This window comes from Haliaeetus albicilla, chromosome 5, assembly GCF_947461875.1.
Source record: "Haliaeetus albicilla chromosome 5, bHalAlb1.1, whole genome shotgun sequence".
Classification (NCBI taxonomy): Eukaryota; Metazoa; Chordata; class Aves; order Accipitriformes; family Accipitridae; genus Haliaeetus; species Haliaeetus albicilla.
In genome coordinates this window covers 5,908,161-5,922,989 of record NC_091487.1, presented here as the reverse complement: position 1 = coordinate 5,922,989, position 14,829 = coordinate 5,908,161, and the positions used below count along the sequence as shown (strand labels likewise).

The 14,829-nt window shown below is 46.8% G+C and overlaps 1 protein-coding gene across 2 annotated transcripts in view; it reads left to right on the top strand.

The window, feature by feature from the left end:
* The first annotated feature begins 1,064 nt into the window (after nt 1-1,064).
* Nucleotides 1,065-14,829, top strand: part of SLC35F4 (solute carrier family 35 member F4) — a 127,135-nt gene continuing 113,370 nt past the window's right edge. For both annotated transcript variants that reach the window (XM_069783143.1, XM_069783142.1), the window contains exon 1: nt 1,065-1,369. In XM_069783143.1, coding sequence (XP_069639244.1) covers nt 1,267-1,369 — 103 coding nt within the window. In that variant the 5' untranslated portion in view covers nt 1,065-1,266. The remainder of the gene's footprint in view (nt 1,370-14,829) is intronic.

The following is a 14,829-nucleotide window of genomic DNA, read 5'->3' as shown; positions in this document are numbered from 1 at the left end:
AAGGGATATGAAATGTCTTGACCGGGTTCCCTATGCACCAGTTAATGGAAATGGCCGGGTGAAAGAGGAGTAGGTGAAGATAAGGTATGACAGAGCCACAAAACAATGAAAGGGCTGGAAAAAAAGTGCGTTGATTACTAGATGGAAATACATCCTGGAGGAAAAAAGGCTGGTTACTAACATTCTTTTCAGTCTAGCACAGAGAAGCGTAACAAGGACCAGTAGCAGAAGAGTCAAGTAATTCAAAGCCCAGTTGTTACCAAAGAGAGAATTAGCTGTTGGAATGAGTTACAAAGCCAAATGGTGAATTTCTCACCTCTTTTCTTTTTTTTTTTTTTTTTCCCAAATGCAGGCAAGGCTTTAGAGAACATCCTATGGCTAGACCTTAGTTAAAGCAGGTGTACAACCCACCCGGGTGGCAGAGGACAGATACCCCTTCTGCTCCTCCGAACTTTCCCTCGGCGTGGGACAGCTCTGGGTGACGGGCAGAGAGCGAGCCCGGGCAGCACGGAGTGGTGAAACCTTCCCCCCTCGGGGTCTTCGGAGGCCAAATTTGGCCTCTGTCCTTTCTCGGACGCCTGTGGGCAGCCCCGGGTGGGGGGACAGATCCGAGGACGTGGACCCCCAGGTCCGTGGTTCGCAGGTCCCATTTTGGGACACCTTCCTCACCTCACGTCAAGCCCCCGGCTGACGGTCCGGAGTAACCCCCCCTCAACTCCACGGACCACGGTGTCCCTTGGGTGGTCACCATCCTGGGGAGGATTTGGGGAACGGGGTGACACCCGCGTTTCTTCACACAGACCTCACCCGGGGCCCGCTGCTCTGAGGAGAGACCCTCCCCGCCTCAGCCTGCCGGGGCCACGGATCCAGCCCTCAACAGCCCTTTCCCACCTCAGCGGCTACCCAGAGGGGCCATCCCCACCTTCCTCCTGCCCCCCCCCCCCCTCTGCCTTTAAATAACGACCCCCCCCGCCTTTAAATAACGACTGAAGTGCCGCCCGCCGCCTCCCCCGCACCGCCGGCTTCCCGCCCGGGGCTGGGCAAGGCGGGAGAGGAGGGGGGGAGGCCGGGCTGGGCGCGGGCCGCTGCCGCCGCCGCGCTGCGGAGCCCGTCCTGCACCAGGCGGCGGAGTCAGAGCAAGCTGCGGCGGCCGTGCCCGCGCTTCTTCTTCTTCTTCTTCCTCCTCCTCCTCCTCCTGCCAGCCCGGCCCGGCCCGCCTCGGCTCCGCGTCCCGCCCGGCCGCCCCTCGAGCGGCTCCCGCCTTCTATGGATGGGAAGGCAGCACCCAACGGCGTGGCCACCATCGAGGACAGGATCTTGCGGATCACGGGCTACTATGGATATTACCCGGGCTACTCCAGCCAGAAAAGTAAGGCGCCCTCCCGCCTCTCCCGGCCCTTCCGTGTGTGTGTCGGTGTGTGGAAGGAGGTGGCGGCAGAGCCCTGAGGGTTCCCCTGGCCCCCTAAAATGCCCTCCCCACCCCTCGGGTCCTGTGGGGGGGCCAGGGGCGGTTGCCCGCCCGGCTCTCCCCTGAGGTAGACGCGGCGGGCCGGGCGAGCCCGTGGCTCTGCGGACGGGGAGGTGAGGGAGGGGGTCGGTGTGTGTGTGGGGGGCGATCGCCGCGTAACTTCGGCGCCCGCGGCTCCATCCTGCAGCCGGCGAGGGGCGCGGGGACCTTTGGCTGCCGTTTGGAGGTTTATTTTTTGTTTCCACCCTCCCCCCTACCGCCCACCTCCGCGGGAAGGGCGGGGGGGGGGGGGTTGCTCACCGGGTGCTCCGCGCCGCACCGGGAAAGTTTCGGTACCGGTGGGTGTCGTCGTCCCCCCCCGGGGCGGCCGCTTCAGCGTGAAGCTCCGGGTTTATTCATCTTCCTCACAAAACTAATTAGATTTTTCCAGAAAAGTGGGGAGTTACCGAGGGGGTTTCCTTCGTGCCACTTTAATATGAGACGCTTGTGATTTAAAGGTTTGGTGTTGGTTTGGTTTGGGGTTTGGGTTTGTTCCCCCCCCCCCCCCCCCCCTTAAAAGAAGCGGCTGAAATTAAAGCAGTTGGTCCTTCATTATTTTTGCTTTTGAAGTTTTTAATAAGGAGCAGCGGGTTTCTAGCAGCTGGGAGAACCTTAGCGGGTTTCTCTGAAATTGTGGCTGTCCCAGTGCTCTGTAGAGCTGTTTAATGGGGAAAGTTAGGCTAATGAAAGAAATGATTCATTTTTACCACCAAGGAAATGGATGCATTAGGGTTTTATTGTCTGATAGTTGCTTTGCAGTTTGCAAAAGCTATGACATGCCACAGCTTAAAAAACAAAAGGGGAACAGCGGCAAGGGGGGGGGGGAAGACAAAAAAAACCACCTTAGTGAGGTGAGTGCTAAGGAGCAGACTTTCTTTTGCATATTTAAACTCCCCTTGGAATCAGAGGAGGTGAACTGCTTTCCAGAACAGGCAGTGCAGTACTCTCCAGCTCTAATACAACAATAAACCAAAACTCAATTAATGAACTGCTAATATCAGACAAACATGTCTGTGGGCTTTTTATGACAGAGGAAAGCCATGCAGTGAAACCACTTAAAAAAAATTCCTTTGTATAATGGTCAGCTGAAAGAGCAAACAGTCAAGCCCAGTGGTTTTATTCAGCTGTTACTGGTAGCATGCTAACAGCATGGCAGGTGTTGTGATCATTTGGTGAGGTCAGTTGGTTTGTCTGTAGCCAGAGGAGTTGGGAAGAAGCTCAGAGCAATCTGGAGGAATGGCTGCATGACAGTCCAGTGACTGTTTAAGTCTAAGCTGTGTCCCAAATTCTGCAGTGGCTCCAGAGGATCTCTACCTGTGATATCACACAGTGTGATTTACCAGAGAAGGATGAGAATACTGGTTTAATACTTTGTCACAAGTTTGCTTCAGTGGCAGAACGCAATTTTTCAGTCTGCAGCAACACTCCCACTCTCTATCGAAATGTAGACCTGAATTCAGTGTTGGCGATGCAAGTGGCTCTGCACGGGTGCATCAGGGAGGCCAGGAGAGGACTGTCCAGACAAAGAAAAGCTTTCTTAGTCCAGGACCAGGTTCTACAGATGCTACAGATTGCATCTGCTTCAAATTGGATAAAGCATACTGGGAGAGGCCAAAGCTTTCAAAAGTGCTGACTCTTGGGATCTTATTGCCAATCTCCTAGCCTTCTGTACCGTTGAAGACTGGGTGCTGAGGCAAAACAAAAGTGATTAGTGTCTCAGGTTTTTCTGTTTGAAGAAAATAAGCAAAATTTGTGGTCATCATGCTTAAAGAGGAAAACTGAAAGTGTGTAATCCAGAGGTATCCCAATACTTAAATGCCCTTGGGTAAATGAAAAGCATGTAGCCCTTCTAAGCCATGAATGCTTTTTAAAGCAGTTTCATAAGTTTTGGAGTGCTTGCAGTTGGTGAATGACTACCTTATCCTTGTGGCTGTGTATTTTGGGTTTATAAAGTACTTTAATGTGTTAGGATTTTCATGAAGATGTTCTCCCCCTACCTGGGGAAAAAACAGGCATCCTTCAGGCATCTTGAACAGATACAGCCTCTTGGCAGTGAGGCAGCGAGAGTTGCTCTTGGAGGTCCTCGCTTGGAGATCTTACTCCGTTCCTGTTTCTAGGCTGAAATACTGCCTTCAAGTGGTGTTGCTTCTAAGTGCTGTTGACAGTTTTTCTCTTAGCTAATTGTTCAGTACAGCTACAGCACTGTCAAAATGTAAACACTCAAGGTGGGAAGTTTGTACAACTAATTAATGTACTTGATATCTCAGTTTATTTTGGGGAGGGCACGATTTTTGTCATCGCTATCCAAATACAGTTTTAGCGCAACTGAACAATGCTGGTGCCTTTTCCTGGAGAGAAGTGTGCTGGTGGCATACAATGTGCTCAGAATTTCAGGTAGGTTTCTTCCCTACCCTCCCCAGTGGCAGAGGAGCCGTTGTCCTGTCATATGCCCAAACCTGTAGCATGTGCAGTCATCTGCTTATGCTGTCACGTTGCTCCTGCCTGGGTCTGAAGGGTGCCTGAGGAAGAGGGAGCTGAGGATGAGCTGTTGTCCCCAGGATGGCTTTGTGCTGTCTGCTTCTTGGGTACCCCCTGGGTCTGATCAGAGAGCTGGCCAGGCACCAGCTGGGGTTGTTATTTGGATGATGGCAGCCTGCTGATGGTCACCACCTTCCTTGAGGCTCCTCTTTGTCCCCAGCCTGCTGTGCCCAGCTAGGGACAGGGAGATTTCTCTTGATGAGGAAAGGTGAGGGCAGAGGGGTGGGTGGCTACTGTTCTGCTCACTCTTGGGGGGTCCTGGAAAATGGCAAAAACCAGCCCAAGGCTCTGTGAATTGAGCTGGTGATGTACATCCCTCCCTTAGTGGATTGGCAAGTATTTCATGCTCTAACAGGAGATCATGCCTAGGTTTCTGTGTGTAAAGGCTAAGGACTGGTCACAAATGGTCATGAAATCTAATGTCAGACATCTGTAGTATTCAGGAGCTGTTATTACAAAGAACTGCAGTATTTTCTGGAGACTTTTGCTTCATCTTCTATATTTGTGTGCACTAACCTACTTCAGACTTGGGAGTGTGCGTATGATGATTCTTTTGTTAAATTTAAGTCAGGCACTTTTATAATTTTATTTATCCTTAAAAAAAGCTGTTAGGGAAGGAAAACACCTTCTTTATTTCTCTCTAAGTCATCTGATTCCAAGCAGAAGCATGTATTTTGGTCTGGTATTTGCATCCATGTATATGGATTAAAAAAAAACCCCCAAACATATCCTGCATAATAAGACACAGGAATTGGAGCAAGATATGATGGTTTTTCCCCCTGCCACCGATTCCTGAGATGAAAAGGGCCTTTCCCAACCCCAGTCATCCTGTACGATTGGGTACATGGCTTGATCCCTCAATTTCTGCATTTAAAATGTACAGAGTATGTATGAGGTCTCTGGCTTCTGTGGGAAGGAAAAGGGGCTGTGTCCCTCTTCCGGTAAATTTCTTCAAAGTTACTCCATAATTTCCCAGGGCATGGTACTGGTGTAGAACAGAGGCTTCAGCCTTTGACCTGGGGCTGCAGAATGTGCTCCCATGGTTTGTCACCCCTTTGGCTTCATGTTGCAATGTGTGTGTTTTCATTTGGTCTGATCTAGCTTTTCTATCTACACAAGCAGTGGCAAACCCTGTTCCCTCTCCTGATCTTCACCATAACTTCTCATTCTTCTCTGAGTTTTTGCTGGTAATACAACCGTGTTTAGTGTCTCCAGTCTCAAGAGTATGTATGGGTTTTGTTTTTGGAGGTTTTTTCTTTTTTGACTCTTTCCAACTGCCAGCCCATCTGCCTTTCATCTCAGTACTGAAAGCTTTTTTACTTTCACACTACAAAGTTCCTCTCCTTCAAGTCTGTCCTAACACCTTTTCTGTGCCTTCCACTGAATTAAAACTGCTCTAGCCAAAGTTTCTCATCTCTATCTTCATCAGCTTCACCAAGTTCACCTCCAAGTCAAGCAGTTTCTGCCTGTCTAATGTCTTTTTGATGGAGCTCTTTCCACCATCCGCAAAGTCTTATGTCTTGTCCTGGCTCTCAGCATTGCAGTTCTGCATTTCTGTAATGATGTTTTCTCAGGCCTGAAGAACAGCATAACCCTACTGAAAATGTAGTGGCTGCATTTGTTCTCCTAGCTCTTCACGTTCTCCTAGCTTCTCCATCACCTTCTCTTTTTCATCATGCTTGGAGAGCTTCTCCTAATATGTAAAGCTTATTTCTACCCTTCTGATGTCTCTCATTCAGATCTGCGGGGTTTGATTCCCACCGCAGCAGGCTGTGAATGCCAGCCTTCAGCAGGCACTTGCTAGACTTTTAAACATTTGTACATTCTCCCATGCTGCTTCAAGCTCCCTTTCTCCTCTCCTTCAGACCTGCCTTGAAACCCTGGAGTTGTGTAAGCTCCTAGAAGCAGAGGGTGGTGTCTTGTGTCTATGCAGCAGTGGGACCGTCAGCTGTGTTACTGGCCACACTGGTGCAGCTGCATGGTCAGATGTGTCTGCCAGGGAGCTGGAAAGCCCTTGCAGCAGTGTGTGTCCTCAGCGGTGCTTGGTGCCTGGGAAGAAATGCTGAACCTGTCCTTAATGTTAGCACGGTTGCTGTAGAGAATAAGCTTTGTGTTTTCTTACTTCCGTAGAACAGCTCAAGCAAGGTTTTGTGGTTTAATTTGGCAAGTTAAGCCTCAAGTCAGCAATGAACTTAAGCATCTGCTTAAGTCTGAACTTGCACTAAGCCACTGGGCTTTGACAATGTGTTTAAAGTTAAGTCCATGCTTAATTGCTTTGCTTAATAAGACTGGGATTACAGGCATGCTGAGCCAGCATCAGTGGCTTGGCAATTTGGCTCTTTTGCTCTCCGAGCAGAGTAAAAGGCTGTGGAGGGGAAATCTAACCCTGAAACATTGGAGGGAATTTTCTTCTGGTTATTACAGCAGCTGTGCCAGCAGCTCTGCTGCAGTACGAATCACATGGCAAACCCAGATCATCTCTGTGCTTACTGAACACCGTGCCCTCCTGGTAGCTTGTCACTTCCAGGGAGAGGAAAAAAGTCTCAGTCTGTTTACTGGAGGTACCCAGCTGCTGCTCCAACAGTTTGCAGAGCCCCTGGTTTCTTCATGCAGAGCATGCACAATGGGAGAGACTGGGAAAGGAACAGTTGAGGAAAGGTGCTTTGAAATTTTGGGGGGGATGAGGCTGGTTTCATAGAGCTGTGTTTGAGGGGGTCTGGGAGGGAGGCAGTGGTGTCTGAATCAGCCTCCGTGTGAGCTGAAGTCTCGGGGCTGCTTCTGCTTGTACCAGTTGTGGCAGCTGCCCCTGTGCCACCTGATAGTGTTTGGGTTGCAAGGACTCCATATGCAGGCCTAGGCTGGAATAAGCTTTATTTCAAAGCCCTTTGTTTCCCTACTGGACAGGGTTTTTTCCATAGGAGAGTTGTTCCCAGCCTTTCTTTTAGGGAGGGTGTGCTGCAGTGGGGGCTGGATTGCAAACTGTAGATTTAACAATCTTTTTCCCCACCAGCTCTGGGGGCATGAGTGGATGTTATGGCATAGGATGCAGTCCTGTTGTAGTTGCTTCTCCTCGCAGGCTTGTCTCTCTGTTCAGGCAAAAACCAAAAACAAAAACAGAAAAAACCCGGTATGGCTGTGTCTCAGCAGGAATAGCAATAACTTATGAAAAACAGATTTTATAAATACTCCTTTGCCCGCTAATTTTGGCACGACCAGGTACGTATTCTCTAATGGAGTAGGGCCAGGCTTTGTTTGGATTTCTGTTTGTGCTGGAAGGGACAGTATGGCAGCGTTGCACTAGTGGCATCTTCCCTTCACTTGGGGACTCAAAGTGTTTTAGAGGTTGAGGGGTCTCATTAGCTGGCAGGAGAGGGAACTGGTTCAGTCCTCAGCCTTTTGTCAGGGACAGCTTTGGTCTCTTTGAGTCAAATCTCTGGGGAGCTGAGCCATGAAACTGCATTACCTGACTATGCCATGGCATATGGGTGCAGTTCTGAACTACTGGGGGCAGCAGGGATGAATTTAAATCAGGAAGGGCACTCTGGGGACCAGGGCGATGGGGACCATACCCTTGCAAGAGGGGACTGATGGAGCTTGGCTTGCATAGGCTAGCCAAGATGGGAACATGGCTGCTGCTCCAAATACATCTTGGGAGGATGAACAGGGAAATGTAGGAAGGACAGGTTATTTAAACCGAAACAGCATGTTGGCACACAGACAAATGGGTATGAACAAGCCGTGAATAAATTAAGGCTGGAAATTAGCAGAAGGCTGAAATTAATGGCCAAAAAGTCTCTCCCAGTCTTATGTATCTAAATAAGAATTATTTCCCAAGCTTTAAAGATGCCTCATAAAGAAGTTTGCCAAGATTTTGAGAAAAATTACTCCTATTTGGCAGGGGAAAATTGAGACAGTAAGGTGGCGGGGAGGGATGTTAATTTGCCAGAGATTGTGCAGAACAAGCCATAATGTTTGATGGAGTGATCTCTTCCTCCACTGCTGACTGGGTGATGATCTGGGTTTGCTGACAGGGGTGGCCCATCCCTGGGAGCGTTCAAGGCCAGGTTGGATGGGGTTTTGAGCAACCTGGTCTAGTGGAAGGTGTCCCTGCCCATGGCAGGGGCATTGGAACTAGGTGATCTCTAAGGTCCCTTCCAACCTAAACCATTCTATGATTTCATAATTCTATGACTGCTTAGCAGGTCTTGCGCTGAACCTGGACTGGTTCTAAGGTTGGTAGAGGTGCTTTCAATAACTCGGTAGCTTTCTACATGGGCTCTCTGCTTGGTTTTCAGTTCCTCTGCCCCCCCCATGCTCATTTGCTCCAGCCCTTCTTGCAGAAAGGCTTCCTTGCTGCCTGGCCTCCTGGCCGACGGCTGGGCTGTGCTTCGTGCTCCTGGGTGGCACAGCTCTGGCAGCCTGCTGCTCCGCCTCACACCGATTCATCTTGGGTGGCTTTAAGCTTGCATAACTTGGTGTCATTGTGGAAGCATGGAGCTGCATGCTGCCTTCTCTCCTTTTTTTTCCCAAAGAGAGTTGCTGCTGCGTATAGCTTGTTAAGAAATGACCTGGGTATGCCATGAGCTCCTGGTACTCTTCTGGAGTGCACAGAGGAGGTATCCCTCGTTTTGACTGTCCTTCCAGCACTCTTTCCCTTACATTGTCTTCCTCATCCTCTCAGGCAGGCAGCTGCATATCTGGTCTTGGTTAAATGTGGTAAAATAATATTTCAAAGTTACAGATGGTTGTGAGCACACTTTTATCCTTCCAATGCTTGTATTCCTTTTTTTAGTGGTTTTAAAAGTCTGCAATTATTTCTTCTGCACATTTGGAACTTGATGGGCTTTTGCTCAGCTACCTGCATGGGAATTCACCCATGAAAGTGAATTTGTGGCTTGCTGTTCATTGAACAACTGGTGGCAGGAATTTTTTCACACAAACCTGCTGCTGGATGATCTCAAGAATGAAAATGCCTGCAAAAAAAGTGACTCTTTCTTTGTGGCAAATGTGCAAATAGGGTGGGGGGAAAAGTGAAGTGCTTCACTGGCTGGTTAAATTATTCACCAAAAGTAAGTGGACCAGCTCTACATAGTGAGATTGAAAATCTTTTCTTGTGGTAGGGTGAAGTGGGACTCCCTGGTGGCTTACAATTTGGGCTGGCCCTCTGCAGGATGGCAGATTTCACTGCACGAGGATGGAATCTGTAATATTATGCCTAGCTAATACGCAGGGTATGGCTTACACAGCGGTGGCAGAGCTGTTAAGTGAGAGCATCCCAGGCACTTTGAGTGGCAACAATAAATTTATTCAAAGGCATTGCAGTATGTGTTTGTCTTACAGGCAAAGAAGACCTCTCTGTTATTACTTTAAAAACATATTGATTCTTCCTAGACTTCACTTGCAAATACTGTTGATAAAATGGACTTGCCCTTTCCTGCATTCAGCAAGGCTGGCCTGGATTGGGGTAGCAGAACAAGGGAGTGAGAAAGGTGTCTCTGCTGTCCTTTTGCAGAGGCAAGGAGAAGCTGATTTGCTCCTGTTCTGGTTTCCTTATGAGCTAAGGCAAAGGAGCGTGATTCGGGTCTAGGGTGGAAGATGATGTTTCCTACTGTTTCTGGCAATCTTAAGGCTGTTCCTTGTCTCAAAGCTGTCTGGTCTATTTTGTCTGATGCAAGAAGAGCTCCCATGCCTGCTTTGAGTCTCATTGAAGTTTCCAGTTATGTTTTTGGAGGGGAGGAGGGGAGAGGCAAGCACAAGCATGGCAGTTCATGGGTCAATACAACTCCACCAAAACAGTTCCACCAAATCCACTACCAGACCAGTTATAGACCTGGTAGTGATCTCTGCATCCAGAGTGAGAAATTGTAGCTTGAGGCCAACCTGGTGACCCTTCCAGTTTTATTCCTTCCTGTTTTGGGCATTTTGTGCTGGCGTTACGACTGGGAAGTGGCTGTTTATGGCACTGAAGCAGTATTGCTTGAGCAATTGCCTGCTGAAGCAATATACAGTACAGCTATCTCTCTTCCTGCAGAGGCTTAGTCTTCTGGGGGACATTTTTGATGAGGGCTAACACACACCTTTATTATTAATGGTATAGTTGGAGATGCTGTGCGCCTTGCTAAAAAATAGTTTCCTATTGGGGACTAATTTTTCATATGATTCACAGGAACACAACTGTGCAGGTCCATTTCAGCTAATGGGCATCATATACCTGAATGTCTAAGGACAATACTGAAACCATGTGCTGCTGTGCCTGTGTAAGATAAGCGTGAAACAGGGCTGAAACACATGTTCTCTGTCAGAGTGCTCCGAGACAGAGAAGTGATTGCATTAGTTCGCACTGTGTGATTTGCATTTGGCATCCTGAAGTAAGGTGGCATAGTTGTTATAATGCAGTTGATAAGACCCTATTCTTTTATATGTCTGAAACCTGGGACATTTTAATCCTTTCTTAGACAAAGCTTGCCATGTGGAGTTTGCATTCCTGGAATTGTGTGGGTGCAGACTGGGGTTTTTCTCTGCAGTGCCAGAAATAACCTGTTGTGTGATACGTTACAGGGGCTAGAATTTGTAGCAGCTTGTGTGCAAGTGGGATGCTTTGCAGTGCTCCACCAGAGGAAATTCTTCAATGCTGACAGCATGGATGGTAGGAAGGTGAACTCTTTGTGATGTTTCTGTACCACGGTTTGGACTTCTACCTGAGGAGGAGTGGTTCTATGTGTGAGAAAGCACTTACTTCTCAGTACGTAGTGAGGCTGCTAACACAAAGAGCAGGCGGAAAGTGATTGAACTTAGCATTTACTGGGAATATGAAAAAGAAGAACACATCTGATGAAGTTTCCTGATTTTCTATCGATTTTTCTTCTTTCCAGGGTGGGATGGAATGGGAAAAAAGTGAGGAATTGGTTAAGAGGAAGACTTTAAACATTTTGAGAACATTTCTTCTGGGAAAAAAGATTCAGACTGGTGAAGTGTCTGGAATGTCGCTAAAGAAGTGCCACTTTTCACATGCATTGAAAAAGAACCTTGGAGGAAGGAACAAAAGGCATTTTTCAGCTGAAAAACTTAGTTGAGCTGTTGTTGGTGTGCCAAGCCATATGTGTCCTGTCGAGGTGATTCATCCAGTACAAGGCTTGCCTTCTGTCATTCTTCTTGGGGGACCCTTTGGCAATGGGCATGGATTTATCTGTGGTTGTGTGCCACAAAGCTTGATGCTTGCAGGGAACATTGGACTGACTTCAGTGTGTTGTTAAGTGCACAACTGTCGTCTGACCTAGTGTCTTCACAGAGGTGTGGGTCCAGGAACATGCCTTTTGAAGGCCGTCTGCTCTCAGATGGGGATCTCACTGGTTGGTTGGAGGGTTGACTTAAAAGGCTGAGGTTGTACTTCACCTGTAGATGCACTGCAGCAGGCGAAAGCAGTGAAGAGGCTGCTTAGCTGGGTTTTCCAGTGCATCCTGTTTGTTTCGACATATTCAGTGCTGGAAAGGAGGTTAATTAGATCAAATTAGGGCAACTCTTTTTCTAGCTAGGGTCTGTGTGGTGTCTTTGTGCATATCTGCTTTGAAGTGAATTCAGAGCAACTGTTTTGAGCATCCTTGTGAAGACAGGCATCTTTGGCTATGGGCTTAGAAATCAGCTAGAAGAAAAGATGTCTGTATGTGGGCAGACTCTTGAAAACTTGCTTAAACTTAGGTACTCACATTGTGCACTGATGCAGCAGTGGCTCCTCTGAGAGTCAAAGTTTTTAAGGCAGACATCTGGAAACACCACTCTGGTGAGTGTGTACATGTGATTTAGCCACAGTGCTCTCAAATTCTGTGTGTGTAACTTTTAGAGGCACTTCTTTGAAAATGTGCCCCCTAATTATTATTGGTGTAAAACATTTATACAGTGTAGTGAAATTACAAAGCACTTTGTGGAGGTAAGACATTCCTTATAGTTTACTGCTTTAAGGAGGCAAACAAAATGGGAGGTACAGCTCTCAGATTTACACTGTGTAGGGGAATGTTGGGTAGAAGAAATCTATCACTATCACTGTGCATGTTATTAACAGATGTTGTTTTCAGTCTCTTATTTTAGCTGGGATCTCAGATTTGCCATACAAATAATAGTAAGGGACAGACCTCAGTTGTCTGGGTTCCCATTTGCTTTAGTTCCAAAGCTGCTCCCAATTGTGGAACGTTCATAGCTGAGGATGTTTTTGGTTTAGTTGCAAACAAAAGTTAAGCCCTTTTTTTAGGATTTTCTGATGGACACAGCTTTGGAGAACAGCATCAAGTTTCTGATTGTTTCCTATGCTTTTTTTTTTTCCCCTCAGTGAAGCAGTCCTAATGGCAAGTCCTGGCAAAAGATCACCTTAGAGCAGGAGAATCCTCTGGTGGTTTAATGACTGTTGCCCTTCACATCCTCCCTGTGGGTGATGGATGGTGTGTGGCTCGGTAAAACAAGTCATCCCGTTTTGTTCACGTTCCCCAAGTTTTTCTGTTTCCCTACTTGGGACTGGTGGACAGGTACTGTAGTTCAGAGCAGCCTGAATTGCCAAATATCCTTTATGCACATGAAGAGAAGATTCATAGGTCTTCATTTGAGGGTTATGGTCATTATCTCCTGTCACATTCAGGTATTCAGAAGCAGGTCTCTCTGGAAGCCAGCTGGAATAATGCAGTGCAGTTTGAACAGAGTTTGTAGATACTGGGTCTTCTGCTGCATTTATGCTTTCCGTGTGTATTTCAGTGGCTTAAGCTGTTCTCCTTGGTCCTGACTTCCCCTTTTCATCCTATCAGCCTCCCTTCTCTCCCTGTGACTGTGGCGTCGGACTGGGCTGGTTGAAGGGAAGATCTGAAAGGAAATATATTTGGTGCCTTTGATGTGCAGAGCCTTTTTTTATAAGCTATGAACAAAAATTATGTCTGTATATTCTCAAACTGAAGAATACATGATTGCTGTTCCCAGCCTCCCTCTGAGAGCAGGCTTTGACATCACTCATACTCTATAATTTATAGTATTTTTGTAGCAGTCTGTTAAGGTCTGAAAGAGAATAAAAGGGATGATTTAGAAAGGAAAGAACAGCCCTGTGCCTTGTGGTGGGTCTGTAAGTGAGCAGGTTCCTGCTCTTTGGAGTTACTACTGGGTCTCTTTTATCATGGAATCATTTTTTAAGGATGATGGTTTTTTGCCTAATGTAAGCACTTGCTCGTTGTCAAACACATTCTCGTATGCCCTGTTAGGACTTTGCACCTCATTCCTGGGTGTTTTAAAAGCAGATTACAGAACGTCTTATAACTCGTCATCTGTTGATTTTTTTTAACCTGGTTTCTTAAGGCTTATGTGAACATCATATCTCTGTCCCTACTCCCTCCCACTGTAACTTTTGAATCTATTGGCCGAATCCAAGCAAACCTACCAGGAGTCAGAGAGTGTGAAAGGCACGGAGCCCTGATGTTTATAAAACAGGTTGCTAGAAAATGGGCCCCCTCTTCGTTCTCCTGTGGTGGGAAAGCTGTAGAATTAGCTCACTCCTGAAGATGAGATGTACTGCATACAATTTTGGGGGTCTTATCAAAGATGCATCTAGTTAACATCCAGCTTTGGACAGTGGTCAACAGGAGATATGCAGAGAAGAGTATAATGCAGGTTCCTGGTGCGCTTCCATCCTTCATTGACCTGTGCCTTGGGAAGTCCTTGGTGTATGTATATTTTAGTAGCTTTTGATGGATATTTCTTCCGTGAATTTGTCTAATTGCTTTTTAGACACTGGAGAATCTGGCTAGAAGACACAATTCTGTAGGAAAGTGACTGTCCATTTTGCTGTTGTAGAATTGCTTGTTTCTGTTGCTGCTGGTTCTTTGGATACAGCTCTTCAGCTGACAAATGAGGGTAACTCCAATAAAGTCTTGGAGTCAGGTCCCTCCTACCCCCCAATATATGTGGAGACAGAGGAGGAGAAAGAGAACAAAGCATTGGCCTGTTCGGTGTGAATAAGCATCCTGTGAAGCTAACACATTTTTTATTTCATAATTCCTTTGAGCACACAGAAAAGATACCAGCCTGGGAGGAGAGATGTTGGCTTCATACTGTTTGGCTACTTCTTCAGGTTGTATTGAGATGTCAGGAGTCTCACAGGGTACACCTGCCTTTATGACTTTAGGATGATGCAGTAAAAACCATAAAATATTTCTACGGGACAGTTTCAGGTTTTGGTCTGAAATTTGATGAATAAAAGATTAATTTCCAGAACCACAGCTATTGTTAAAGGTCTGTAGAGCATCACAGACGATGGTTGAGAACCCTGTGCAGTTTTAAAAAATGGAGAGAATGTAGTTGTTTTATTAAGGCTACAGAAAATGTTATAAAATATTCATGATGATCATCTCCTCTTATTTGAAATAATAAATCCAAGGTTAATTTTGTACTTGCAGAAAACTGGTGGCTGACTATTGGCCCTCTATGTCTTTGCTGGTCTAATGTAGAGATAATCTTAATATTTTGTCTACTTTGTGAGGATGTTATTAGGCTCACAAATATGTCATGGTGCCCAGAGAAGGAAAAGTAAGCTTCCCTCTCTTTCTCCTGCAGGTTAGTGAGATAGAGGCTTCTGCAGTCATTTCAGACATCTTGGCTCCTTAAGAGCCCAGGGAAAGAAAACATTGCTGCACAAGAGGACTCATATAAAGCATAAAAGTTTGTCCGTTAGCAAATTTAATACTCAGTGTAACTCTTAGCTTTAAAAAAGGCAATAAAGTCATGCCACAAATTCTGTTTGTTTATTCTAAAGGCTAAGT